General features: G+C 36.6%; 1 protein-coding gene across 1 annotated transcript in view; it reads left to right on the top strand.

The window, feature by feature from the left end:
* RYR2 (ryanodine receptor 2) overlaps positions 1-27,169 on the top strand; it is a 634,673-nt gene that overhangs the window by 550,965 nt on the left and 56,539 nt on the right. Inside the window, exons 82-89 of the mRNA XM_025401874.1 lie at positions 6,928-6,984; positions 8,159-8,258; positions 9,568-9,647; positions 11,632-11,708; positions 12,810-12,883; positions 22,697-22,777; positions 23,901-23,989; positions 25,399-25,527. Of these exons, the coding sequence (XP_025257659.1) occupies positions 6,928-6,984; positions 8,159-8,258; positions 9,568-9,647; positions 11,632-11,708; positions 12,810-12,883; positions 22,697-22,777; positions 23,901-23,989; positions 25,399-25,527 (687 nt within the window). The remainder of the gene's footprint in view (positions 1-6,927; positions 6,985-8,158; positions 8,259-9,567; positions 9,648-11,631; positions 11,709-12,809; positions 12,884-22,696; positions 22,778-23,900; positions 23,990-25,398; positions 25,528-27,169) is intronic.

Here is a 27,169-nt window from a genome sequence, read left to right on the forward strand (position 1 = left end):
CACAAGCAAAAGCTTATGTGCTAACACTTTACTGGGGGAAGGGGTGTTACAATCCCAGGGAATTAAGAGTTAGGGAAATAGAGAAACGATACAGGGAATGAGGGAGGGCAAATAGAATACTGAGTATTCCTGAGCTGGTCATAGCCGTTGAGCAGTTCAGCTTCTTGCTCAGTTGTGTGGGATGCCTCCTGAGAGACCATACGCGTTACAGAACAGAACAGTGCCTCCTGGGGAAGGAGGATGGGCACTTCATATGCAGGTGCCTTACATCTCCTGTCACTTACTGGTCACAGAGGGTTAATTTCATCATTCTTTCTGCTGATATTAACCAGTTCTTCCAGGCAACCCCTGGGGAAGCCAGAGCCGCCTTGAGTACAGCCTGTTGAGTGTCCAGGCTCCATAGTCTCTCCTTATCCATTAACATGGGGTCCCTTGGTGAGTGGTAATGATGGTAGCAGCTGGCTTGCATAAGCACACAGTGTGGTAGCAGTCATTTCTAGGGCCATTCTGGCTCAGAAGCAAGGCAAGTAGCCAAGGCTTAGAGAGAAGGGCATAGGTTGGGGTGGGGATCCTGGCCTTGATACAAGGAAGACTCCCAGAAAGCACAGCCCCCTATATTGTATACGGTAATTCATGCATATGAGTATGTGGACCAAAATAGCAGTCTGTGTAGGAGACATGCAGCTGGCCCTCTGTATTTGTGGTTTCCACATCTTGGATTCAACCAACTACAGATTTAAATATTCGAAAAAAATATTTGCTGCTTTACCCGACAAATACAGACTATTTTCCCTTGTCACTGTTCCCAAAACAACACAGCATAACAACTATTTACATAGCATTTACATTTTGTATTAGGCATTGTAAGGGATCTAGAGATTATTTAAGGTAGACAGGAGGATGTACGTAGGTTATGTGCAAACACTATACCATTTTATATAAGGGACAGACGTTAATATCTGTAGGATGTCCCGGAACATGTATCGACATATATACTTGTGCACACTTTTCATATGCACAGTAATTTAACTTCATGTGTTGTCATTAAAAAATAATCTCAGTTGAAGCTTATACATGAGCAGATTATGTACAGTAAATGGAAGGCAACAGACTCATTAAGAGCAGACACTCAGATGGACTTCCTGTGTTTGAATCCCAGCTTGAACACCTAGCTGTGTGAGCAGAAGCCTCAATTTTTCTATATATAAAGTAGGTCTAATTATAGTATCCACTTCACAGAGTTGTTATGAGGACTAAATTAGACAATATATATAAGGCACTCAGAACATTGACTATCACGTAACCATCCCTAAATATTTGCTATTATTATTATAATTAATCAATTTCACTTTCTCTGCTAAAAACAAGTCAGGGAAGCCCATACTACAGTGTGGTGAACACAAACCACACAACACAGGAGACCTGGATTACCAGCCAGGTGCCGTGTGACCTCAGCCTCTCTGTTTCTCAGCTTTCTGTTCTTTGAACAAAGAGCTTTGAACTAGATGTTCTCAGGTGTCAAATCCACCTTTAACAGTTGTGTGGTTTGCTATCAGGTATAAATTCTCTTCATTTTTAAGGGCAATTTCGCAGTTCCTCTAATTGCATAAGTATTGATGAAAACATGCAAGTTTTTATCACTTTTTATCGTTTGTGGAGGATTGCAAAAGAAAATAAACTCCATGTGTTTTAGAACAGGAATGTGACAACAAAAATGTTTTATGGAAAATAACGTCAGCCAGGCATGGTGGATCATGCCTGTAATCCCAGCACTTTGGGAGGCCGAGGTGGGTGGATCATCTGAGGTCAGGAGTTCGACACCAGCCCAGGCAACATGGTGAAATCTCATCTCTACTAAAAATACAAAAATTAGCTGGGCATGGTGGTGGGGGCCTATAATCCCAGCTACTCGGGAGGCTGAGGCACGAGAATCGCTTGAACCCAGGAGGCAGAGGTTGCAGTGAGCCAAGATCGCACCATTGCACTCCAGGCTGGGCAGCAGAGTGAGACTCCATCTTAAAAAAAAAAGAAAATAATGTCTTCTCTACATACATATGTATCCCGCCTTTTCCTAGTTTAGTGTTTAAAGAATCACAGAATTACACGTAACACAGTAAGCTGAAGGGGGGAAAAAAAAACAAACTATTGAAAGACAAATAGTAGGGCCTTCCAGGAATAGATTCATCTAGAAACCCATGCCATGGAGTCTTGTCAGTTTAATGTGGATTGTCAGAATATCTGACTCCAGGCTTTCTAGGAGCCAATGTGAAATTACATACATTTAACATAAATTACATGAAATGACATAAATGTAAATTATATAAGTGTAGGAGCCAACATGAAATTACATAAATGTAATACAATTTAATAATATAATGAACTTTATGTGATTTATATAATATTCATAAATTTCATTATAGATATCAATATCATTAAATATAATATGTAATATATAAAACATTGATATTAGGAATATTAAATATAATAATATTTAAAATATAGTCTTCCTGACTGGAAAAAGCAAATTTCTAAAGTTAAAATTCAGTAGCATTTTTTCCCCTGAGGATGACAAAAAATGTCCTCAACAATTCAGTTAACATCATTTTTTGACAATATATGCAATAGAGTCCAGTTGTGCAGATGCTACCTGGAATAGCGTAAAATGGGTACCAAGTATCTGGAAGAATTGAAGAAATACACATGTGCCACCTTTCCAGATAGTCTCCAGAAAAATCCTCTTCCCAGCTAGACAGATAATTCTTGGCAGGGGATTTGGGACTGTGTTGAATACTTAGAGCACAGCTGTTTCTCAAGAGTTGATCTGGGGTAGGGTTAATGCCCATTCATGAAGACCTAGAATTACAGACACTAGAGCTTCTACAGCTGTGAGTTTTCAAAATTCAAGTAATGAGCTGCTCTGATCCCATCTATGATCAAAGTTATTCTGACTTCCCATTTTCCCACTAATTAGTCCACCACTCTGGCACCCTCGTGACCTAACCAAAGCTTTGTATCCTTAGTGGCCCCAAGTTTTCTTCTTGTTCTTATTCTCTCTTTTGTCAGGCTATCCTAGAAGAGAAAGAACTGCATAGTACTTGCTTTCTGTATTCAAGGCAGTATTCAGTGCTTTTTAAGGCTTAAACAAATAAGTAGGTAAATGACCACTGTTTTAAATCAATATTGCATTTAGGAATAAACTACATTCCCTCTAATGATAAGTCAGCTTAACTTTCCTAATTTGATAACTTCTGATTTTAGAGTTACTCATCTTTTCTTTCCTTTTTGTACCTTGTTAATTAAGCTTTCGGTGGTAAAGTGCAAATTGTGACAACTGGGCCCTGAAATAGAAAATTATTTCAACTTAGTTGAGTTTTATTGCTTTTGCATCATTTTAAATTACTTCTAAATATGCTGAATCCCTGAGAAACAATATTCCACCCAAAATGCAAGTGTATATAATATTGGAAGAATTAAACTGTAAAGTCATATTACACAGGATATCTAACGTCAAAGCCTCTAGTGCATTAACTGACTTACTTGACCCTGGTTTAGTGTTTCTTTTGTCTCTGTAGATTAGTCGAACTTTGATACCATTTTTACAGAGTGTTAAAGAGACAGCATTAGAAACTTTGCTTATCCTATCAAGAAGTAGAATTCTGGAAGATTATCATACTGTTTGAAAGATCAGTAATAAAGAGTGGATAATGATGAAAGAGCTGAACAAAAAATTAAATGAGTTAAAGCCCACAATTTGATTATTATTTGTATGTGTATAATTCTGAAGACCTCTTTAAGCATGAACTGAAAAACAAACTTTTAGAGCTACTAATTTTGCAGCACTTCAAACAAAAAAGATAACATTTGTAATATTTTAGATTAATTGTGATCACAGACTATAGGATATCACATCATTTAGTTCTGTCATTTATTCATGCAAATTTTCTTGAACACCTTTTATTTTCAGAGAACTGTACTGGATGTATAGTATGTGTGTACTGGTGTGGCTAAAACAAAGAAAGCCTCCTGCCTTCATGGATCTTCTAGGAAATTTCATGTACATTTATTTATTGATTGATTGATTGGCAAGGTCTTGCTCTGTTGCTCAGGCTGGAGTGCATTGGCGCAATCCTGGCCTCCAGTGATTCTCCCACCTGGGCCTACAGGTGCACACCATGAAGCCTGGCTATTTTTAGTTTTTTGCAGAGACAGGGTCTTGCTATTTGCCCAGGCTGGTCTAGAGCTCCTGGGCTCAAGCAATCCTCCTACTTCAGCCTCCCAAAGTGCTGGGGTTACAGGCATGAGCCACCGTGCCTGGCTTATTTATTTAATTTTAAAAAAAAAAGTTAGGAACCACTCGTTTTAAACAAAATTATAATCTTGGTATTTTCCCATCACTGTGAGTCAACGCTACAGAAATGTAGCTAATCTACATTTTTCAGGAACTGGAATACAACAGAAAAGAAGTAATTGAAGTGGAGAAGGTGTCTCTTATCCATGCTTTTGACTTTCCTTAGTCTGAGTTGACCTGTTTGTGCTGCAGACCAAATTATTAGTACAATTTCACTCCCTTTCTTCATTGTCCCCATTGTTATCCAATTAAATCTTCTATTTTTCAGTCTTTTTATTTCTTATAATATTGATATTCAACATCACCTTGTAGGTCATAACTATAAGATGCCAATTAAAAATATTTCAAGTTGACTTATGACGTTACTAAATTATGGGAAATTTAAGGAGTTTTGTTCCTGGATATTTCTATTCTGTTATAACTTGCTACCACCTACAGTTTCTGATGAAAATATTATGAAAACATTTTCTACAGTTGTTGAAGTCATGGAAATACAAACAAACAAACACAAAGTAGATGGGCTTATTTTGTATGATGAACAGATGATAGATTTGGTAGACTCAGCCTCTGATCTGCTCAAGTTCTGCCCCAGAGGTCAATGGAGCTGAGGCAGGTCCTTCAGAAACAATGTAAATTCCTTTCCTGTAACCAGGCTACCCTGGTTTAAAATATCTTTTCATCTCCATTACGAGGATAAACTGATTAGGTCAGTGGCAAAAACTACAGTTACCTTGGCACCAACCTGATATTTTCTGCATCGAGGAGCAAGGGACAATTGTATTTCTCCCTATTTCAATAATTTTTTCTCACTTAAGACAAGTTGTTGAAGAACTAAATACAGTTGTTTTTCTTCGAGACTTTCTACTTGTTTCCCCTGGTGTTAAAAGCTTGACACACTCTTAGACAAAATGAAATAATATTAGCAATGTTATTACAAACTTCAGTTATAACCAAAAGCAAATCATGATGTAAAATACTTCTGTTCATTACCAGTGATTTGATCATGGGTCTGATACATGACCATATTTGACCTTGAAAAAACCTCATAACAAGCTTATTAGGATGTGCACTGATAATTCTTGGTTGCTCTTGGCAAACAGAACGTTTTGCCTAAGGGAAAATTTAAATTCTGGAGCTGCTCTTTTTTTCCTCACCTTACTGTGTAACCTTGAAATAACCTTGAAATAACACAAAGACTAAACTGCAGGTGGTGTTTATTTAAGAGCCTTACGCAGTTTAAGCAAAATCTGGTGTGTTGGAGAACTCTGTTTTTGAAAAGGTGCTTTCAAGATGTTATTTTCCTGAGGAAGATGCTTATGAAAGATCTGTCTACAATTTGTTTAGAAAAGCTAATCTGCAGTTTAAAAAAATCTGTTTACATAATTCATCTTAGTATCTGAAAATTTTCTGGTTTAACTTTCAGGGTTTTTTTTTTTTAAATTTATAATAAACTTTCCCAATGACAGATTAAATTACATGCCCAGAAGCTGTTCTCAAAGGGCAAAGTACTAGAAAGAAATAATGTTAAAGAATCCTGAAGGGAGAGCTTCCAATTTCAGTTCAACAAACAATAAATTCAACAGAGAGGTTGACTTGATCTCTGTTTATGAAATACAGTATTTTTCTGCGTCTAGATCAGTATATCTTTTTGGCTTAATGCTTTTTTTTTTTCAAATGACTTTCATCATCTTCCTGAAAACATTGATTATTAAAATTTAGATGCGATATAAGAAAATGAGTGACCTGTCCAGGGAGTTTATTTTTATACAAGGTAGTCTGAGATCCTGTCTATTTCTTGGACCTTGTAAGGTCCATACCTCATGTGTTGATTTCAGTTACTGAGGAGGTTACTGGGACCTTATAGGCTACGGTGCAAGTTGTTCTGGCAGGTCTTTAACTGATCTTCCCACTTTGGGAGCACAAATGGCAAACTGTTGTTTTGTTATGTTTTCTCTCAAGAGTGTGTGGCATGTTGCCATCTTCCATCTTCTGTGAGTTTCCTGATGACTGTCTTTATGTGTTCTATTAGGTCAATAGAAGAACTTCTTCCTGACTCCCTTGCCTCTTTAGTTGATGAAAATGATAGGACAGTTTCGTGAGCGAATAATTTCTTATCATTTTCTTACTGAAAAACTCTCCCACAAAAGGAGTTGGTTAAGCATTAAACGAACGTTCCACATAGAGCTCTGGCAATGGGAGGAACATAAAAGATTGTTGGGTCTAAAAGGAAGAATCAAATGTTGCTCATCAGTTTTAAACAACACCTAAAGAGCAGACGAAAGGGTCCTCTTTCAGTTTTCCTGAAACCGTGTTGTAATGACAAAATGGTTTTGTGTGTCTGTGTGGTTCTGTTTCTGTTTTGTTTTTGACTTCACAGGAAGAGGTTTAAACATGAAGGCAAACCTTATAGATGTTAGCATGGCTACATATAAAGCAAAGCTGCCTCTTTTTTTTTTTTTTTCTTTCTTTTCTCTGCTTCCATTTAGGCCTATCACATAATTTAAGAAAACATAAAATTTAACCACAGGAGCGCTAACTATAGTGTGACAAAAAAACCCTGATCAATTTTGTTTTCGCAGCACGATATTATCAAAGATTTAAGAAACAAATTTGCCAGCCTCGGCGAGAACTCTCTGGTAACAGCATAAATGTCTGTGTTGGTTGCTTTTGATTTAAAGGTTTCTTTTTTCATTTGTTTGAGCCCATTTCTTTTCCCCCTCCTTTTAGTTCACTTTATTTTTCATATTCTGTAACTAGCAAGCCTTCATTTTTTAAACCTCTTCCATCTTCCAGTGTCTATTTTCTGTATTTTGGATGGAAAGTTTATGGCAGCAAAGCTGTCATTCTGGCTACCTCTGCTGCAGCTCTTCCTGCTGTTAGGTCATATATGTTTTGGCCGTTGTGTTTATGGACATGATACTAATTGACTGTTTCATGTCCCATTGACTAAGCTTCTCTACCACGCCATTTGATGGACTCACTGTCATAGGGCTCTATGCAACTTTCATTCTGCAACTTATACTGCTTAGTTCCTTCTCAATTCTCCAGTGAACTGGATTGCTCAAGTGAATGGTCATACCAGTCTTGAACTTGCTGTGCCTTTATATTTTATTTTTATTTTCTTCTTTATGTTTTCAGTGGTAGCTTAAGTGGAAAAGAATAAACTCCAGCCATTGCTCCAGCAGCACCATGCAGTATCGTTTGTTACCACCAGAGAATACAAAATATAAAGGCACATTGCATCTCTTATTCTTTGGGGGTGACTGGGGAGATCTGTATCATAAATCTACTACTTTGTTGAAGCCTACCTTTTTATTCATATCAGCTTTCAATTTTGCTTAAACTTCAAGACATCTCAGTTAATGTTTTTCTGTGATTCAGTGATACCTTGCAACTCGAGCCATTTGCTGAGCAGTATCAAGTTATGGCCATGGCATGGGAGATTATTAAAAATGTGACAAACTTATGCACAAATGTATAAATCAGAAAGTGCAAGCTTCATTGATGAAGTACAGTACTTCAAAACTGTGATACAGGCTTTGGATGAATCAAATAATTAAAATTGAGAAAAACAAATCCATGCTGATAAACCAGTACCAAAAGCATATCAAGAAAACTATAAAGGGGAAAAAAAAAAAAACCAAGAGTTGAATATGTTAATAATATCTGTTTAAGAACATCGTTGGTGTTGAAATGGTCCATAATGTTGTCATAGAGCCCATACATGAAGAGATGACTAAAAATATGGTCTGTAGAAATCTGCTGTGCTTACTGATACCCTCAACATAAACGGTTGGGATTTGTGTTCAGGAAAAAGAAATGGAAAAGCAAAAGCTTCTATACCAGCAAGCCCGACTCCACGACCGTGGTGCGGCTGAGATGGTGCTGCAGACCATCAGTGCCAGCAAAGGTAAGGTTCCTTGGGTTCCCCTCACAAGTGTCTGTTCTTCAGATTTCCTCGTTGCTCTCAAGGTGCTCCCTCATTTCAATTCCACTGACTCATTTAGTCCCGGGGTTTCTGGTTCATGACTCTATCAGGTGCCTGTTCACAAATACGAGCTCTCATTGTTTACGGAGACCAATGTTAATTTGTTTTTCAGAGTCTTACTATACAGCTTCATTTTCATTCTGTTCTTTAAGTTTTGGAAACTATGTTATAACTAAACCTTAGCAGACTGATCCTATAAAATGGGGGTGGCCGAGCTTTTTCTTTAAGGTCAGAGAGTCAATGTTTTCAGCTTCAAGGACTATGCAACCTGTCACAGCTCTTCAACTGTGCTGTGTTAGCACGAAAGCCGCCAGACACAATAAGTTAACAAACAGGGTGGCTGTGTTCCAAAACAACTTCATTTACACACAGTTTGTTTACACACACAGGTGGCAAGCTGTAATTTTGTTATGTAATTTATGGTATTTTGCCATAGTTTGCTGACCCTTGATACAAATATGGAGACATTTAAAGTGAGACTTTTTTAACAATGAAGATGCTGTCGTATATCTCAGTAGCCAGCTGTTTCAAGATGATTTTTTTGTACATTCATAATAGCTTCTTTGTGAAAATATTTTAAATATAATTCGTAATGGAAAGGAAAAGTAATGGTGGTATATTCTGTTATTAGGTACCCTTGTCCTTAAATAGAAGATTATTTATATTTCTAAGATAAATAGAGGTGAACAATGAAAAATAAAATATGATATACTGAATAAAATGTGTTATTATCCGAATAACTTAAAATTGAGAATAGTCTGCTTAATAAACCAGACTACAAACATATTAAAGTAAAAGCGATACAATAAAAATGATGAAAGTTCTTCATATATAATATTGTTGAGGGAAGAGGGAGAGAAATTTTCCTTAAAGAAAGTTTTAAGTAGCTCATACTTATTTTAATGTTTATTAAACACATGAGTAATCTTGAATCTTAATAATTTCAGGTCTCAATATTTCAAGATCAGTTGTCTTCCTATTCTGTTACTTCTGTATCTTCTTAAGGTTTCAGTTCTTAGATATTGTAGAGAATTTTTTAAAATGTTGATGCCAAATATGCATTATTATTATTTTATTATTTTTTGGAACATCAGTCAGTCTCCCTCCGCCATTATGAAGATTGCTTGCGGGGGAGCATAATAATAATTTTTAAAGTGCAGCATTGGAGGTAGAATAGGTTAATATAGAAGGCGAAATGATACAAGAAACACTACTTTTTTATATTTCTTAGGTGAAACTGGACCAATGGTAGCAGCTACTTTGAAACTTGGAATTGCTATTTTAAATGGTGGGAACTCCACAGTACAGCAGGTAATAGCTTCCAGTCATTCACATAATGTACTTTTCAGACAGATGGACCGTATAGTAAAGAACTATTTGTTGTAAAATGTTTTATTTTCTATGTACAATATGGTTCAATTTTAGTTTATCACGGTACTGAAGAGAAAGCAAAAGAGGGAAAAAGTAATTATGTGCTAGTGTTACAAATCCAAACATCAAATGATGTCAAAACATCTGAAAATATCAAATGTGGCCTTTTATCATGTCAAGTGAATTCTGGTGCTGAGATATGAACCAGTCTCTCACCATGCATTTACCAAACGGTGGCTATCTGGTTTCGGAACCTGGCAAGGGTAACCAGCTCATTCTGTTCCCAGAATAAGTGATTATATAGCTTTTTAAAAAGGAACAATAAAACAATCTCTCCAAAACATTTATCAAAAAATAATGTCTCTTGCTTATGTTTTACTTAAGAAGACCCTCATTACTTAGTATATATATTCAGAAGTCCTTAGATCCAGAGACAGTAGTGAGAGATCCTGTAATGTATACTTCTTGTCTATGCGGAACTTGTCTGTTTTCTTTGTAACTTCGAGGATGTATTCCACCATCTCCTTTACTGTAAGCCACATTCCTTTGTTTGAAAAGATGAACGATTGTTTCATTTTTTATTTGACCAAAAGTTATCACACCCCCCATAAATGGCTGTATGATTTTGTGTCTGTGTGTATATGTGTGTCTGTACATCTATGTATCATACATACACTATGTGTATATTTGGTATTTGTGCATGTGTATGTGTGTGTGTATATATATATGCATATGTGCATATACTTTGTGCGTGTGTATCCTTTACATATTTAGTTTATATTGCCTTTGCTATCTGAAAAATATTACTACTAAAATTTTGTCTGCTTAGCTGAGCCCTTTTTAGAACAGTGTTGATAATAGGAATTGTTCTGCTCTTCAAGATTTGGAGAAAAGCAGTATTCTTATTTCCTTAAACCTTTGAGCATGCTTTCTATCATCTTGTATATGCTTTCCATTTGAAATCTCTAATACATTTTAACCATGTCAGAAATAGCTATTTCATTGTGCTATGTAACAGTAAGCTAACAAGACAAAGCATTGCTTTAGCATTTTTTTATATTTATGTTTAACCAAAATTTTGACCATAGATCCTGGATGTCATTCTGAGAACGAAGGAGAAAATTTTAATAGCCAAATGATTCAAATTGTTTTTTCAGTTTAAAGACTATGGAAATGGAAACTGAATTTCAGTCTATAGCATTAGCATATGGCAGTCACCACTCTCAGATTGTAGTGCTGTTTTGGGTTTTTTGTTTTGTTTGGTTTGGTTTGGTTTTTTGAGCTGTCACCCAGGCTGGAGTGCAGTGGCGCCATCTCTGCTCACTGCAGCCTCTGCCTCCTGGGTTCAAGCAATTCTCCTGCCTCAGCCTCCCGAGTAGCTGGGACGACAGGCACATGCCACCACACCTAGCTGATTTTTGTATTTTTTAGTAGAGACGGGGTTTCACTATGTTGGCCAGGCTGGTCTCAAACTCCTGACCTCATGATTTGCCCACCTTGACCTCCCAAAGTGCTGGGATTACAGGTGTGAGCCACCGCGCCTGGCCTGTAATGAAATCACCTTGGTGTGGAAACCTGTGAATAACATCTATGGGAATTTTCTTCCCAGTTAACTTGCGAGAGAGTATCTGAATCGCCAAATTACTTTAAAAGTGACCAGAAGAGAATTAAGAGTAATATTACCCCCGACATTTTTGGTGCTTGTGGTCATGTGTAGGGCAACTAACCCTCTTATTCCAAGTTTGTGTAATTATCTTGCTTTGAGGTGTGTGTTCCTACTTCATGATAAAGATGACATTAGTCATGTGTGTACACAGTGAATATTTTCTGTCTTTAGAATGGAAAGCCTGTTTTGGTTGTTTATTTATTTAACAAACAATGAGATTTTTGTTCAGTGGCCATGTGGTTTCTATAATTCCCATAGAAAATGCTTGACTACCTCAAGGAGAAAAAGGATGTGGGCTTCTTTCAGAGCCTGGCCGGCCTGATGCAGTCATGTAGGTAAGGACTTACTTCCTTCTTGGGGTTCTACTCAGTGGTTGTATTTTTTCGAAGCATTTGTTTCTTACTCTGACGATAATTACACATAGAAGAATAGTTAATGATTAACAACACTTTAAAGTGGGATAATCAGCAGTGTCTTCTTTTCTATCTTTTTTTAGGGGGTTGGTAAGATCATAATTAATAACCTACAGAATGGTAATAATGCCTTAAAATAGCTTTCCTATGGTACTATAATCCCAGAACTTTGGGAGGAAGAGGTAGAGGATCCCTTGAGGCCAGCAATTCAAGACCAGCCTAACAGGGCAAGACTCCATCTCTACAAAAAGACTAAAAAAAAAAAAAAAAAAACTTAGCCAGGCATGGTGGCACACACCTGTACCATAGTCCTAGCTACTCAGGAGGCTGAGGTGGGAAGATTTCTTGAGCCCAGAAGTTTGAGGGTGCAGTGGGCTATGACAGCACCACTACTCCAGCCTGAGAGACAGAGTGAGACCCTGTCTCTAATTTAAAAAAAAAAAAAAAAAAAAAGACTTCCCCGTGTTTAAATAGGGATCTTGGAGAATTAGTGTATATTCTGTATACTTGAAAATGAGTTGTGTATGCTTTTTTAGAAAAGGAAATTCTATTTAGTTTTATTTAGGAGCTTGTAGACCATTTCTCATTTTATGACTAAATGATCATTAACTCATTTGTGGTAATCATTTTCCATTTTTTTTCAAGATTTAAAGTCATTCAGACAGCATTTGACTAAGGAATTTGACACACATTTAATGTAACAAGCTATTCCAACTGCAAGAACATAATTATTAGAATTTTATTTCTTCATGTCTGCTAGCTTTGTAATGTACTCCCCATGTGGAAACCTATGAATGCTTTATGTTTGACTTTCACATGGATCATTTCAGTGTAGGCCCAAGGGAGACACTAGTCTGCCACTAAGAGAATGTGGCTGGTAAGCAATGAATGGAGACATGTTTTCAGTGTACGTTAACATTTGGTTCATATTCCAAGATATGTGGTGTTTAGATGTTTGCTCTCCTGAACAAAGAAAATGTTCTATTAGTCCTCTAAATGTTTCTTTTTTCCTTGTTATTATAGTGTCCTTGACCTAAATGCATTTGAGCGACAAAACAAAGCTGAAGGTCTTGGGATGGTGACAGAGGAAGGATCAGGTATTAATGACTTACATTAAAAGGATCACCTGTCTCCCTTCCCTCCCTGAAATGAGTCAATTATCAATTACCTTTCAAGCAGAGAGATACGAAGTTATTTTAAAATCGATGAAATGCTTACATGATTTATTTCAAAGTTCGTAGTTGGACACCCGTCACACCCCAACACCAACCTTCCACGCCGGTCATTAACTCCTTGTGTGCCAGCCCCGTTGCCAGCGGCCTTTCCCCTTGTTGGGTTTTCAATAAGGAATAATGGTTGAATGAAGGATCAAGATCCTTTATTAGAGAATTTTCTAGGAAATCATAAACCACATAGATGAATCTTTCAAGAACATTTGACTTTCTTTGGCCACTTTAGCAAAGTCGGGCTCTCAGATTCTTCTATTTCCTTAGGATAGTCATCCTTTGAGCTCCTTCAGTCTACTCTCATTCCTGTTCTCTCCTCTTCCCTTCCAGCACAGTGATCCTCATATCCACACATGTTTGCAAGTCTAGATTGATAAAAGAAATTAAAAGAGCAGATATTGTGCTTAAATAATTCTGTGCACAAAAGCAGTGATTCACGTGATCTTAGAATTTTTCTCTCTGTAAATAGATGCTGGTATAAACTAGAAAGTTTAGCATGCAATGCATTTAAAGCAGAAATAACTTTTGCTGCCCTTTCATTTTAGGAGTATTTATTAAGAAAAAAATCTTCAATATCTTTTGGTTTGATTTGTTTTTGTTCTTTTGTGTTTGATTTTTAAACTAGTTTTACTCAGGGCCCGTGTGTTTATCTGTTTTTGTTTGTTTTGTGTGGTTTGGATATGTCTTCTTGTCAATTATTAGTTTTGGAATATTGGGTCTTTTATTGGACTAATCTTATTTCAAAAAATAATTTTTTCTCTCATCTGCCATTTGTAGTCTGTGTTTATTTCTCTGAAATATTTTAGGATTAACTAATTTATCTACGTATTTTTTTGTTCTCACAAATAGGAAAGAGAATATTTCTTGTTGTATTTTAAAGTTTATTATTAATACCCATCCTGCCATTGCTACTGCTATGTGGCTCCTGTGTTTATTTTATTTTCTGCTTGACATTTGGATGTACAAGTCTGTTCATCAAATATAAGTCATATGGTTACTTAACTGAGTTAGCTACCTTCAAGAAAAATCACTGACACCGTTCTATAACTTCTTAGGTTTTCTGGCCTAAGGTTCTGGCCTGAGGTTCAAAAGGACTGACCTTCAAGAAAAATCACCAGAGCCACTCTAAACTTACTTAGGTTTTCTGGGCCCGTCCGGAGAACTTGGAGCCACTGCAGATCCCAGGGCCCATCACCTGCCTACCTCCAGCATCTCTCCAAAGTCCTAAGCAATTTTCAGCTACAAAATCTCTAAAAATGAATGAAGTCTCTGTCTAAAGCCTGACTTCCCTGTCTTGGAATTAGAAATCAATTTCGTTTTCCCCTGTAGTTCTTACCTAATGTTCCAGGGGCTCTGACCACAAATCCATCAGTCATTCTTAGTCACTGTTCATATCAGCTCCCAAAAGGAATAGCAGCCACTTAGGTGTATCTTCCTTAGCCTCCTTTCCTTTGTCAGGCAGATACGGATTGGAATAACATTTTCGAGTCCCAAATCAGAAAGAACTTTGTGAGAGTGACCATTCTGATGGGAGAATTCTTTATATCTCTCCAAATGAGATTGATTTAACTTGTGCATTCTTTTTCAACACATAAGAAAATAATTACTCAAGCCGATTAACACATTTTGTATTATTTCCTTACAAACAGAAAAACAAAAGCAAAATCTCAACTTTTTTTTCTTTTTCCCCATTTCCTTTTCTTTCGACTACTGTAAATGTACTACCCTCCCTTCCTCAGTCATCACTCATGAGCGTGGTAATTATTAAAAATGAACTGTCTTTTGTTTATTTGCTCTTTTGTTAGCTTTGTGTACAGACTTGATAGTGACAATTTTTGTGCATTCTTTTGTGTTGTAGACTGTTTTCATAAGTAGATTATTTAATTTCCATCATGATGCATCCTGTTATTTTTTAAATGCACACATCTAGCTTTCCTCTTTTTCTTTCTTGTTTCTATGAGGATGTGCAGTTATGACGATGTTGTTTCTATGAGGATGTGCAGTTATTACGATGTCAGAGATGAAGGGGCAACAAGCATTTCAATTACGTTTCTGGATTGGTTTTGTTGTCTTACAGTTAAAAACCTTTCCAGTGGGCCCAGCATCTGCAACTGTTGTGTCAATGAATGATCCTAGAATGTGTGCCCTAGTCTCCCTGTGGCGTTTCTGTCTTGAACGTACTGTGGCTTTATGGCTGCACGGATTGGTGCACGGGAAATCGGTGACATATTCAAGGGGGACGTGACAAGCTGAGTCTCCTCCTCACCAGTGTGCTCTGCCAGTTGCCTTCCAAAGATTGGGAGGTCTACTGAGTTTTTCTCTATTCCTTTGAAAATCTTACAGATTGCAAATCACGTAACATCAAAACGAATTTTTATTTTTGCGACTGAATTCAAAGAGCAGTAGAAACAACAGCAACTATTTGCTCCTCAAACTAATAGACTAACAACGATGCCATTAGTAATTCAAAGTAGTTTCTGAAAGACATTTTATGCAATGGAAATAAGGCATCAGATTTTAGATAGTACCTAGGACGCCAACAAGGCTTCCAAGATTAAATTGTGCTTTCTGAATACATGCTATTGCCTTAATCAAGAGACCTATTAGGAGCATATGTAAGGGCCACTCATTAGCTCTATTAATATTATAGCATTTTCCAGATTGTTTTAAGAATTCCTATACAGACTCTTTTGGCATGTTTAAATATATCTGTTTTGAGACCACTCTTTTGTTTAAGATGCTATAAAAGTTAAAAAAAAAAAACAAAAAAGCCTATACACACTCATAGGAGAAGAAAAATCAATCATCCCCATTGGAAGGGATAGAAAAGGCTGGAAAAGCAGCAGCTGTTAGTGATGTCACTTACTTCAACAGTTGAGGCTCAGAGAGCATGGGCTTAGCACTGAGAAAATAATCTACTGTATCTGAATCTCCTACATCCTTGCCCACTGTTTTTATTAAGCTAAGTCTCTTCCTAATGACGATAATACGACCATAAATTATATAGCCATGGAAAATGTATGAGCTTAAATGTATGATACCCGCAACTCTCCAGTGAGGTAGCTATTACCCTGATTTTATAGATAAGGAAACAGAGGAACAGAGAGGTTTCTTGACTTGTCCAAGGTCACACAGCTAAGCAGCAAGGCTGAGACTGAAATGCAGGCATTCTGCCTCCCACTGTTTCATTTACAGATCCCATGAGCCAAGTCACTTCCCTCCCATCTTTTCCTATTCTTTGGGGGCTTACCTCATGTCTACCACTGCCTTTTTTTTTCCCCCCCCTTGACTTATTGTTTCTTTGTTTAATTATTTTTGAGATGGAGGTTTGCTCTGTTGCCCAGGCTGCAGTGCAGTGGTGTGGTCTCAGCTCACTGCAACCTCCGCCTCCCAGGTTCAAGCGATTCTCCTGCCTCAGCCTCCCAAGTAGCTGGGATTACAGACATGCCACCACAATCAGCTAATTTTTGTATTTTTAGTAGAGATGGGGTTTCACCATCTTGGCCAGGCTGGTTTTGAACTCCCGACCTCAGGTGATCCACCCACCTCAGCCTCCGAAACTGCTGGGATTACAGGCGTGAGCCACCACACCTGGCTGCCCCTTGACTTATTGTTCTTTGTCCCTTTCTGGGACACAAATCTCTTGCCACATTTTGCATTTATTGTTAAGTTTCAAAATTGCTTTTGAACTTTTTATGGTTACAAATGTTCCTGACCTGGTATTGAGATACCATGAGGAACCATGTTTTCTTTGAGGTTTGTATATAAAGATTTCAGTTGAATTATTTATACTGTTTTTTTCTACTGCCATTACTGTCATGCAAGTTTGACTTGTGTCCCCTTTTTAGCCTAAGTTTCTCTCATTTCTACAAAAGCCGGAGCCTCCCAAGTTTTTTTTTTTTGAAAAGGTTCTTCAGGAAATGTGTTAATTTGTAATATGCTCAATGTTGTCTGTGCTGTATATTTTATATTTATATGTGTTTTCTTTTAATGATTTAATCAAGTTCAAAAACAAAACCTGTATGAATATTTAAAATGTCATTCCATTCTTGGATTTTTTTATTTGTTTTTTTATCAGAACCATTAACCCCATTACCAAATCATTATGACATTGAAAGTGCAATTTTCCTGCTTTCAAAATTCTTCTTGGAATATAACAGAGGATATTGAATTTTGTTTTTGATCATCATCAGGTAGTCCTGGACTTCATAAAAGCAAGATGAAGTTTTGAAGTTGATCTGATTTCTTAAAAATAGTTTGATTTTTTAAAATCCTCACTACAACATGAACTACCAATTAACCTTCCCCACCTTTCTATCTGTATCTGATAATTTGTTTCACTGAGGTGCTTACTGATACATTTATAATCATCTAATCAAATTTATGTAAAGTTGAAGCAACACAAATTAATTAAGCAAAAGGATTGAATTGATCTTTAAGTATTGGTTACCCTAACTTTTTGTTCCTGTTTTTATTGCTTAGTAATTTATGGGCTACCTTTTCCTCAAGGGTTTCCAAATACTTTCACAAGTGTAGTTTAGTATTCTGTGTACCTTATTCTGCCATTCTTGTGGGTACATTTTCTCTTCAAGGAAAACTTGTGATGTTGGTTCATGGCACCAAATCTTTTCTTAACATCCTTGCACAGTTTTTAAACTTTGAAGCGCTCATTTAAATTAGAGTGACTATTATGTGCTAGATGGTGTCCTAAGCATTGGAAATGATTTAGGAGCTCAGTACTGTGCAGACAGACTTGTAAACAAGTAACTTCAGAACAATGCTTTATGCATATAAAGGAATTTAGGTGGAAGTACCTAGCTGCTGGGATGTGGTGGGAGAAACATCACAGAAGTGACATGTGGTCTGAGTTAGGAATCAAGCTGGTGGATAAGGAAGGCAAAGACATTCCAATGTGAGGGAACCGCATATGCAAAGTTCAAGGTACCAAACATGGCAGAGAATGGTGACTAAGCTGTTGTGAAGGAATGTTCAGACTAGAGGATGGAAAGATAGTACGTGGGAGGCCACAAAGGACCTTCTCTGCCCTGCCAAGGAATCTGCACTTTTTCTGAGGCCATAGAGAACCCTTAAATACCACTTAAGTGACACTGTGTGTGTTGTTAAATGATCCACCTAGAATTGAGTTCCTAACGTTTATTGTTCAACTAATGCTTCTGATAGACTCCACTAACAAACAGTACAGTGTAGATTTCCCATTTCTCAGTCGTGCTACTAAATAGAAATTGACTCTTCCAAAGATAGTGACCAGCATTATTTCCTTCATGGCAGTGGGAGAGCTCTGAGTTATGCCTAATGATAGATTAGAGGGAATTCTTCAGAGTAGACTTTTCATACAGTTAAAGAAATCCATCTGTTTACCAGGGAAGTATGATAATTGGATTCGTGCTTTTGAAAAATTACTGACAGGTAACATTGTGTAAGATAGGTATCAGAGTCTCAAGGCAGGGAAATCAGTAAGGATGTTGATGAATGGAATGGATGAAAAACAGTAAGAATTTCAGTAAGAGTCTTGACAGCCAAGAAACGTAGGCTTCGGCTATAAGAGAAACAACATGCATATCACATTTGAAAGCAAAGGGATTTTTTTTCCCTCTCCAGCTAGTTTAATTTGTTTAACAGAATATACTTTAATTCTGTTATCCTTGGGACAAACCTAATTTATTTTACATAGTGGCCATTTTTGTTGTCTTGGCATCGGAAAGAGGAATGCATTGTATACACTGCTGTCAGATTGTTAACTAAATCTTAATAAATGCACTCAGTGGAATTAATAGAACTGCTGGTCATACAACCTACAGAAATTCTGTAACTTGGAAATTTAGGTCATTTGACCTAAGGCTTCACATTTATTTCTTTTGTGCTTTGTAGACTTCAAAGCACTTTTAATTGTTTGAGCCAATTCAATTCTCCCAACAGTCCTATGAAATGAGGAGTGGAGGAGTTTGTTAATCTCCATATCGACATGATGAAACGAAGGCTCAGAATAGTTAACTGACTAAAGTCACATATCTAGAAATGGTTTTCCTTTGATTCTGAAATTGATGAAAACAAGTATGAGTTCACAATTTAAATAACATATAGTATGTGTGATGATAATTAGTCAAAGATTTTTTTCGTTACTGATGCTAACTTTACAACATTTAGAAACTATAGCACACTGAATTCAGAAAGGTCATATAATACTGAAATTATCTGTTTATTTCCTGTATCTTCCATTAGACTGTGAACTTCTTCAGGTTCGAGATTATGTTCACCTCACAAGGTGCCTGCCATAGAAGAGACACTTAGTGCAAGTTTATTGAGGTTTACCGGAATCATACTCTTTACCAGCCGATGGCTATAGGACATTGGTTATTTAATTTCTTGGTTGTTCACTGAACAACAAAATGGCATTACATTTAGCTAATTTACAGGATTCTAATAAACCTGAATTGAAGTGAGATAACATATCTAGCACATCATAGTCACTAACCAAATATTAACAGTAGACTTATTTTTTTAATTTACTTTTTAATAGAATTGTAATATAATTGAAGCAGTCATACTTAAGCCACTTACGCGACAATATTAAAACTTCCCATATGGAATAAAATACCTGACTTTTCACTATTTTAAAATATTTTTAGCATTCTTCAGTTTTGGCAAGATGCAGAGTCGATCTTTAAGTCCTCTCCAGATCAACAATCAGCATAATTTCCTCTATGGCAGTGGGGTGCTTTTGAGTCAACTTTATAGAGTATAGGGGATCCTTTAATGTGGCCAGTCCTATGCTTCATGACTCACCTTTTACCTGTGCGTTATTGTAGATATTGACATGACAGGACCTGATAATGAGAGTGTTAGTCTTTTGGAGTCTATTTATCTTAATTCACCAATGATAGGTAGAACAGTGGCCTTTAAAAATGTATTAACTTTATTAGATCTTTAAAATAGGACTTACTGTTTCACTCTTAGCTTGATTAAACACAATCTACCTAGATTATTTCCAGGAAAACATTGTAATTTTGAGAACATTTTAATCCATGAAGATGGTGTTCAGGAGATAGATACACAGTTAATAAATTCAAATCGCTATGTTCAGCAGCTTGGTATGATATGTCCATATTTTTTAGTGTTATTGCCACTGCACCTAATATATTAACCTTTCCACGATTTACAAAAAATTACCACAGATTGTGAAGAGCCAGGGACATAGACAGGGTACATGTTATCTTTATTTTAGACAAGAGAAAACGAAGGTGCAAAGAATGAACTCCGCAGCAGCAGCAATATTGGAATACCTCTCCCTTTATTACAGTATTAAAAATCTTAAGCCTCTTATAAAAATGAAACCAAAGGAATGTCCTTCACAATATGTACCTTGAGCCCTCGGGCAGCAATTACAAATCGTGATTGACCAACGTAAGAGCACTTTCAACTACATGTTACTTCATTCCGTTATTTGTTATTGATCTTAGTTTCCATCTTACAATGGAATTTCTTTTGCACACATCACAAAATAGACTGCTGATCCTGTACCTTCTGCAGACATAAAGCCATCATCCATCTCTGTTATTCTACCACTTATTTGCAGCATGGGCAATGGCAGCATTTTAATCAGATAGGAATGTCTTCATGAAGCAACAGCACCCCAGCTTATACCTGGTATCACCTGCTGGTAAATGAAGGCCTGACTCGTCCCCTCCCTCACCCCTCCCCTCTTCCCATTGTTCTACGATGTGCGGTGTGTCCTTATATAAGTGAAGTTACTTGTACGTGTTTCGGTATACAGTCAAGAAAATACTGTGTGTGTCAACAATAAATAAAACCTTATGTTATAAATCGTTATTGTGCAGAGTATTTTTAGGTACACAGGTAGATTATATTTATTTCACTGTTTTTCTGAATACTTTCTGGTAAGGGTTACTTCTTTCATATTGAATATATGAACACTTAAAGTGTGTACGTGGTTTATTGAATTGTTTTTTGAAAACTAAAACATTGCAGATGGGCTCACAGGGAAAGAATCAATAAGCCTATGTAACAAACTCATAATATTTTGATGTAAATATCACTTTAAAGACTCTTCTGATTAAAGTGACTCATGAAAATGGTACTAAGTATCACCAATGAAGAGTTTAGTTCCTTTATTTGCCTAAAACATTCTCCCTTTTGTTTCCTATCCTGTCGTGAATTTAAACACTGAGGAATGGACTTATCAGCCAACTATGGGAGATTCAACACAACAATGTGCCTGTAACACTTAAACTTGCCACAATGTCTGATTTGCATACTTGGTGATTGTAGCGTAGTCACCAAATTTCATATCTTGTGGGCTAACAGGGAAATGAGTACAGTGATTTTATGTACTTTTTTTAATGTTTATATTAGTTTTCAAAATGGTTTTGCTTCCTAACCCTACCATTATATGAAGCCTCTCACTTTGAAAGTCACAGACTGCGGACTGGTAAGTCCATCAGCTCTCTGTCGCTGTGATCATTCATGATTTCACTTAAAGTAAAACATACGATCATTGCATCGTTTTCTTTCTCAACCCAAAGTATTTCCATTCTGTAAAAAGTTCTCATTTTTTAAAATACTTTAGTCCATTCATTCACTGGCTATCTTGTCATTTTTGCTTTTAAACAAATTTAGATTTTGGAGCAGGTGCTCGTAATGTGGAACTTTTTTGTTTGTTTGTTTGTTTTACTTCCCCACGGACACTTTCTGTTTTGAAAATCAGCTTCATTTGTGTGGTGCTGTTCTGAGTTTCTTTCCTTGTGTTTTTGCTTTCAAAATAACTTGTGATCACGAGACATTTAAATTGAAATATAAGTAAACTGAGCCCTTTAATGAGGTTTTTCTCCTTGCCCCCAAAATACGTGTTGGATGATGCAGAGAAACCTCTGTAACTAGGGGATGCCTTTTTTTTCACCTTTTCTTTGTTAGTTTTAGCTCTCACAACACGAGCCACCAAAGTCTTTCTTTTGGTTTCATATTTAGAATTAAGGTTGTTCGCCATTTCCTCCTCCTATGGAAGTAATGCTCAAACCAGTCACATCTCTATTTTAGATTTCAGAAATCTTTCCTTTTTTCTTTTTAATTCAGTAGACAGCCTGATAACAAAGTTAATTAAAACAAGTTAATCAACAATTTTCTAGCGATTTACAGCTTTCACAAAAATCCATGAATTATTTTTTTAGTGAAAGAAACTCTTGGCCCTGCTTTTTTGGATACACAGAATACTTTCCATTGAATCATTTGGCCACAATCCAGGTACAAAGCAAATTTAACCTGCGTGAGAGACGCAGAGAAAGGTCCCTTGAGATGCAGAGAAAGGTCCCTTCTATGCACACCTTGCCAAATACAAGAACATAAAGAAAGAAAGAAGCAAAGTTTAAGCCTTTAGGTCGTTTGTAAAATGTTGCCAATCCCATGCTGCTACTTTTAACAGAGAAGTCTGAGTTTTAAAATTCAAACCTTCTTTTCTTACAAAGAAAAAGAGCGTCTATCTGCCAAGCGCATGATCTTATGAGCTTCAGATAGCAAAGTGGCTATGACCTGTGACTGTTTTTGGTTCAGAACAATGCTAGATCAACATGCAAGTTGTATGGAGATGGGGACAGAAAGGGAGGGGCAGCCTGGGGTGGTTGGTAATGTCTGATCCCTCTGGACTTCCCGCAGGAGAAAAGGTTCTACAGGACGATGAGTTTACCTGTGACCTCTTCCGATTCCTGCAGCTACTCTGTGAGGGACACAACTCAGGTTTGTGAGTCCCCAAAACTTCTGATGCTACTAAGGCATAAATAATGTTTTCAAGCCAGTAATAACAGGAACCTGTTAGTTCCAATTATGCATCATTCTAGAGACAACAAATTGTTCTAGAACATGTCTCTGCATTGGGCACTGGGACATTTTATACATTGCTTCCCTGCTTTCACAGTCCTTGGATAGCTATTTCACTTGAGTCTTATCAATTATTTTGATGTTAGGGAAGACACATGAGGCTGGGCGCGGTTCCTCACTTGTAATCCCAACACTTTGGGAGGCCGAGGTGGGAGGAGGATTGCTTGAACTTAGGAGTCCAATATCAGCCTAGGAAACATAGCGAGACCCCCATCTCTACAAAAAATTTAAAAAATTATCCAGACATGGTGGTGCGTGCTCATAGTCCCATCTGCATGGGAGGCTGGGGCAGGAGGATTGCTCAAGGCCAGGAGTTTGAGGCTACAGTGAGCTGTGATTGCCCCACTGCACTGCAGCTTAGGCAACACAGCAAGATCCTGTCTCTCAATAAAAAAAAAAAAAGATGATTTATGAAAAATATAAATAGTTATAGAGTAATATAGAGCATTATTTCTTTTGTACCACCTGTCTTTACTTTGAGTGTACACATACTTCATTGTACTACTTAACATAATGTATCTCCATTAGTTGTTTACACATCTAACTCTCTAACAGGCTTGTGCACCCCTGAAGGCAGGAACTCTGTCTTAATTTTATCTTGGCTGACCCCAGCACTTTGCACAGTACTGAGGAGTAAGTGATTAATGAATAAATAATTTCCTTCTTATATCCTCAAGGATAGCAACCTTTTTCAGTCATTCATTTGCCCAGAGCTCTAGAACTAGGAATAAGGAAACTGATATTAGAAACATCTGAGACAAAAATTGAATATTGATCATCTATGGAGCACGCAGATACTCTTTTGGGGTGATCACTTTTTATGGAAAATATAAATTATTTTCATATTAAAACTATTAGATAAAAACACTGCACTAACCCACAATGATTTTGCCGCAGAAAACATTTGCCTTTGGAGTTCTTAGAATAACTCAATTTGAACTTCTGAGCAAGCATTAATAACATTTTTTTTTATCTTGCATAGATTTTCAGAATTATCTGAGAACTCAGACTGGCAATAATACAACTGTCAACATAATCATCTCCACTGTAGACTACCTACTGAGAGTTCAGGTATGTTGCTTTCTATATTAGTAACAAATTAAAAGGGTTGATATGTTGAAACAATACGGCAGAGTTTTAATGTATTTTGGTTTGTAACTAGAAAGGAGTTTTTGAGATCGTTTATCTCTGATCACAATCTCTCAGCAATTCTTAGAGCAAAACTGCCACTGTTATCTCCACTCCTGATCCTGCCTCCTACTTTTGCTCATATTTTATTTCTGTAAGTAGAGATTCTTCCCCTCCGTTTCTTTAGCTTGATGGTATTTTAAAGTCATTTTCATTTTATAAAGCACTTTTATACTCTGCTCCTTCTTCTACAGTTGTTAGACAAATTGGGGAAGAATGTTTGGAACATTCATAGGAATAGGAAAGAAAGGCTTTGTAACTACTACCATATACTGAAATTTCACAGTCTAAGGTCACTTCTTTTCAGATGTCCTAATATTTGCATTAATTTTCATACCACATTGCTTAAAAAATCTCTGATATTTTGATCATATTTGAGAATGTTACTCAAACTGAATTGAAGATGTAGGCCTCTTAAATAATGAGAGCCCTTTACAACTTTTTTTCCCCTCATTTTATTTATAAGCCAAACCAAGCACAGTATTTTAAAAACTATAAATGCAGACTTTCAGCTTTTTCCTTAATCTTTGAGTGTGTAACATCACAACCTTTTTTGCTAACTGAAAGCTTAATGTGGTGGGGGAAGGTCCATTTTGAAGTCAGTACACCAAGAAGTGTTGCTGAAAACACATTTGCAATTTTAAAAATTGTCTGAAAACCCAAACGTAGTTCACAGGCTGAACTAAATTGGATTATTTACTTATCCAACCAACATTTCTTTAAAATGTACGTTATTGTTAAATACATCTGGTTTATAGAGATTGATCTTATTTAGATAATTGTTTATAATGATTAGTATTTACAAGCAATCCAGCCAGTTTTCTCAGGGACAGGTGCAAAAGCCATGGATATCAGCAAGTTCTCACTGATGAAATGTTACTGGCTTTGTTGGAGAAAAAGGAGGTCAGATGTCGGTACCCCAAAAAAGATTATTCCATGATTCATCTATTTTCTGTGCTCACATAGTAAACATCTAACTTTGCTCATGGATAAATATGCTCCAGTCTTAATGAATTCTTATGTTTATGAAGTTCAGGGTTACCAGACAGTAATTTTCAAAGCTAAGTTTTCTTCTGGTCTTCTCTTCAGTTGTTAGTTATATCTAAGAAGGAGGTTCCCATATTGTATGTTTAGGAAAATCATTGAAGAATGATATTTAATTCACAGATGTTTTTGTTTGCTACCATATCTATTATTTAAAATACTTCTCAAGCATAGAGTCCCAGACTGGTTAGTCAATGGTAACTTTAGAATGTGACTGAATAATAAACAATATCATCTCTATTTCCCAGGAATCAATTAGTGACTTTTACTGGTATTACTCTGGGAAAGATGTTATTGATGAACAAGGACAACGGAATTTCTCCAAAGCTATTCAAGTGGCAAAACAAGTCTTTAACACTCTTACAGAGTATATTCAGGTAAACATTTAAACATAGCTGCTATCTGTAGCACTGAATTCCTCAGAAAAATGCAGTATGTCTAGAGTAGTTTCCATATCTCTTATTGACCCCTTTCCGAGTTTCTTTGCAAATTGCTACAATTAAAATATTAGGTTGAGATGTGCATTTATATGGAATGAAATTGCTTCACCATTTGGCAGGTTGAGATATGGTTAACTCCTTAGAGGCATGGACTGTGATGGTAGCTCTATTGCACCTCCAGGGCCTGGTATATATATTAAGCACTTAGTAAATATTAAGGAAGGAAGGGAGAGCAGGCACAACATTAAGCCACTCTTTCTAGTATTCCACTAAAAGTGGGAAGATGTTTCATAGAAACTTAAGAAAGAGAAGAGCGTTTGAAAACATCGCATATGTATATTATAGATAAAATTCCAAATACCATATAGAATATTCTTTTCTGTTTTACATCGATTTGTTTTATGTTCTCCTTGAACTAAGCTTCTAGCCTTAACTTCAGATTTTTTTTAAGATTTGATAAAATTCTGGGTTTTTCTTCAATCAGCAAAACTTTGCTGATGACCAGTCATCTTTCCTTTCTGTCTTGTCTCAGTGGCCCATGTTACCCTCAATCATTCACTATGTTTGATGTGTCCCATGCTAAGGATAAAACAGGAGGGAGAAACTTATAATTGGCTTTGTGAGACTAAACGGAAGCTTGTGGGGAAAAGAAAGGTTAAGTTAAAAATAAATTGTATCCCAGGAGCCTAACAGTTACAGCTGTTTCAGTAAATAAATGACTCATGGCCAAGTACAGCCAACCAAGAGTAAGTGCTGTAGAGGTAGGAAGACGTCCTCTAGGCTCACTCTCCTCTGCATTCGGTCCCTTGGAAGCATGGCACTTTCTGTATTATTTTTTGCCTTGTTGGGGAAGAGGAACCGTATTTCAGCACTTCCAGATGGAAAAGTCGCACTTGATAATTCTAATAACATTTCCTTTAAAATCAAATAAAAGTGAAAGCTTCAGTCAGTTTTGGTCTACTCATAGTCCCATTTCCTTACCTCTCCTGGCTTTCATTATTGCTTTAGTATTCGCATTCATGCCTAGAATGATACCAGTACAACAACATTCATGTGTCACGTCCTGAATAAATAACAGGATTGACTGATGGCATTAGCAAGCCACTGGATTTTGCAGAAATGGGAATCAGGATGATTTGTATAATATATTCCAAATGAAATATAACTGCCATTTCAGCTAAGAGTGGGCATTTCTTGGTTCCTAAAATAATTGAGATTCCTGAATTTATCGAAAGCTAGAAGCATCCATTGAGCTCTTACTATGTGCAAAACTCTTTATTAGGTGTTGTCATAGAACACGGATTTCTACGTGAATGTGCAAAGGATATTGGATAAAGTCACATGGCTTATCATGCTTGGTTCAATAAGAACCAAAAAAAAAACCCAGAAGTAACAAGTAACTTCTCTTGTTACTTTTTTATATGACATATTTTAAAATAACAATCATATGTGAAATATGTATTTTGGAATAATTTTAGGTATTCAGAAAAGTTGCAAAGATAGTACAGAGGGTTTCTGTATATGATTCACCCAGCTTTCCCTAGTGCTGACGTTTTATATACTCATGGCACTTTTGTCA

The sequence above is a fragment of the Theropithecus gelada genome, chromosome 1, assembly GCF_003255815.1.
Source record: "Theropithecus gelada isolate Dixy chromosome 1, Tgel_1.0, whole genome shotgun sequence".
NCBI classification, from domain to species: domain Eukaryota; kingdom Metazoa; phylum Chordata; class Mammalia; order Primates; family Cercopithecidae; genus Theropithecus; species Theropithecus gelada.